This window comes from Lepidothrix coronata, unplaced genomic scaffold, assembly GCF_001604755.1.
Source record: "Lepidothrix coronata isolate B3197 unplaced genomic scaffold, Lepidothrix_coronata-1.0 Scaffold316, whole genome shotgun sequence".
In the NCBI taxonomy this organism is placed as follows: domain Eukaryota; kingdom Metazoa; phylum Chordata; class Aves; order Passeriformes; family Pipridae; genus Lepidothrix; species Lepidothrix coronata.
In genome coordinates, this window is record NW_016690496.1 from 191,247 (window position 1) to 192,588 (window position 1,342).

General features: G+C 75.8%; 1 protein-coding gene across 1 annotated transcript in view; it reads left to right on the forward strand.

Moving 5' to 3' along the window:
* Window positions 1-282: 282 nt before the first annotated feature.
* The window catches only part of SOCS7 (suppressor of cytokine signaling 7), a 21,171-nt gene continuing 20,111 nt past the window's right edge, over window positions 283-1,342 (forward strand). Inside the window, exons 1-2 of the mRNA XM_017837894.1 lie at window positions 283-599; window positions 1,069-1,292. Of these exons, the coding sequence (XP_017693383.1) occupies window positions 283-599; window positions 1,069-1,292 (541 nt within the window). The remainder of the gene's footprint in view (window positions 600-1,068; window positions 1,293-1,342) is intronic.

The window sequence follows — 1,342 nt, forward strand, 5'->3', positions numbered from 1 at the left end:
TGGGCATCCCCCGTGCGCAGGAACGCCAGCGCTGCCGCCGAGCCCTCGGCGTCCCCCGGCGCTCCCGGCTCCAGGGTGGGCGCCCACGAGGACGAGGGGCCCGGCGACCATCCTGCCGGCCGCGGGGGTCTCTCCTGCGGGCGCTGCCCCGCCGTGAGCACGGTGACGTGCACCAGCACGGCGCGGACGCCCCAGAGCAGCGGCCAGCGGCGCGGCTCCATGGCTGGGGCTCAGCGGAGCCCCCCGTCCCCCGGCGGCCCCCCCGGCCGGCCCGGGGGGCGCATGGCCGGCAGGGACCCCCGCGCTGCCCGGAGCCGGCCCCGCGCTCTGCCGCCCGTTCTCCTCCCTCGGCGATGCCGGAGCAGACGTCACCGGCTCCAAACCGTGTTCAGCGGCTGGCGCTGCCCGGAGCCCCCCCGCCCGCCCCCGCGCTCCCGCTCGGGCCGCAGCGCTGCCCCGGAGCCCCCCGCCCTGAGCCCCGGGGGGACCCTGCGCCGAGCCCCCGGGGGGACCCCCGCACCCCGGCCCCTCGGGCTGGCCGTGATGCAAGAGCATCCTGATGGGAAGCCATGGCAACGGGAACGGGAATTTTCCTGCCGGTATCCCAGTCCCCTCGGCAGCCGGGGGGGGGAGCAGGGCGCCCACGGGGTCCCCAGATGGTCCAGGGATCCAATCCCGCAGTGCCCGCACCCCCCCCGGCCATGGGGTGGGAATGGGGTTGTCACCCACCCGGGATGTCGATGTGGGGCTGCGGGGGTGGGTGTGGGATGGGGGTGGGGGCGAGCAGGGTCCGAAACCCACCCTCCAAGTGTGATGTCCTGGGTCCCGCGCAGCACTGCCGTGGATACACGGGGGAAACTGAGGCACGGGAGGTGCTCAGCTTCGCCCCCTCCCCGGCCTGAAGCAACGGGGACCTCCCTTTCCACCAGCCCCGGGCAGGTGTGGGAGCGCTGGACCCCATCCCCGCTCCTCCGGTGGGGCGACAAACGGGGCAAGAGCAGCGAAAGAGCCGTGCGGGACTCGCAGTGTGAAGGTGACGGTGCCCCCGTGCCTCAGTTTCCCCCGCAGCTGTACCGGGGTGGGGAACGAGTCCCCTGGGTCGCGGACGGAGCTTCGTCTCCGGGTGTCCCCGCTGCCCCCCGATCCCACCCTCCGTGCCCCCCAAATCCCGCTCGTGGGTGCCGGGGCTCGGAGCCGGGGCCGCCCGCGGGTGTCGGGGCCGTCGGTGGGCGCGGGGGCTCGGAGCGCATCCCGGCACTCGGAGCGCATCCCGGTGCTCGGAGCGCATCCCGGTGCTCGGAAGGGGGTCCCGGTGCTCGGAGGGGGGTCCCGGTGCTCGGAA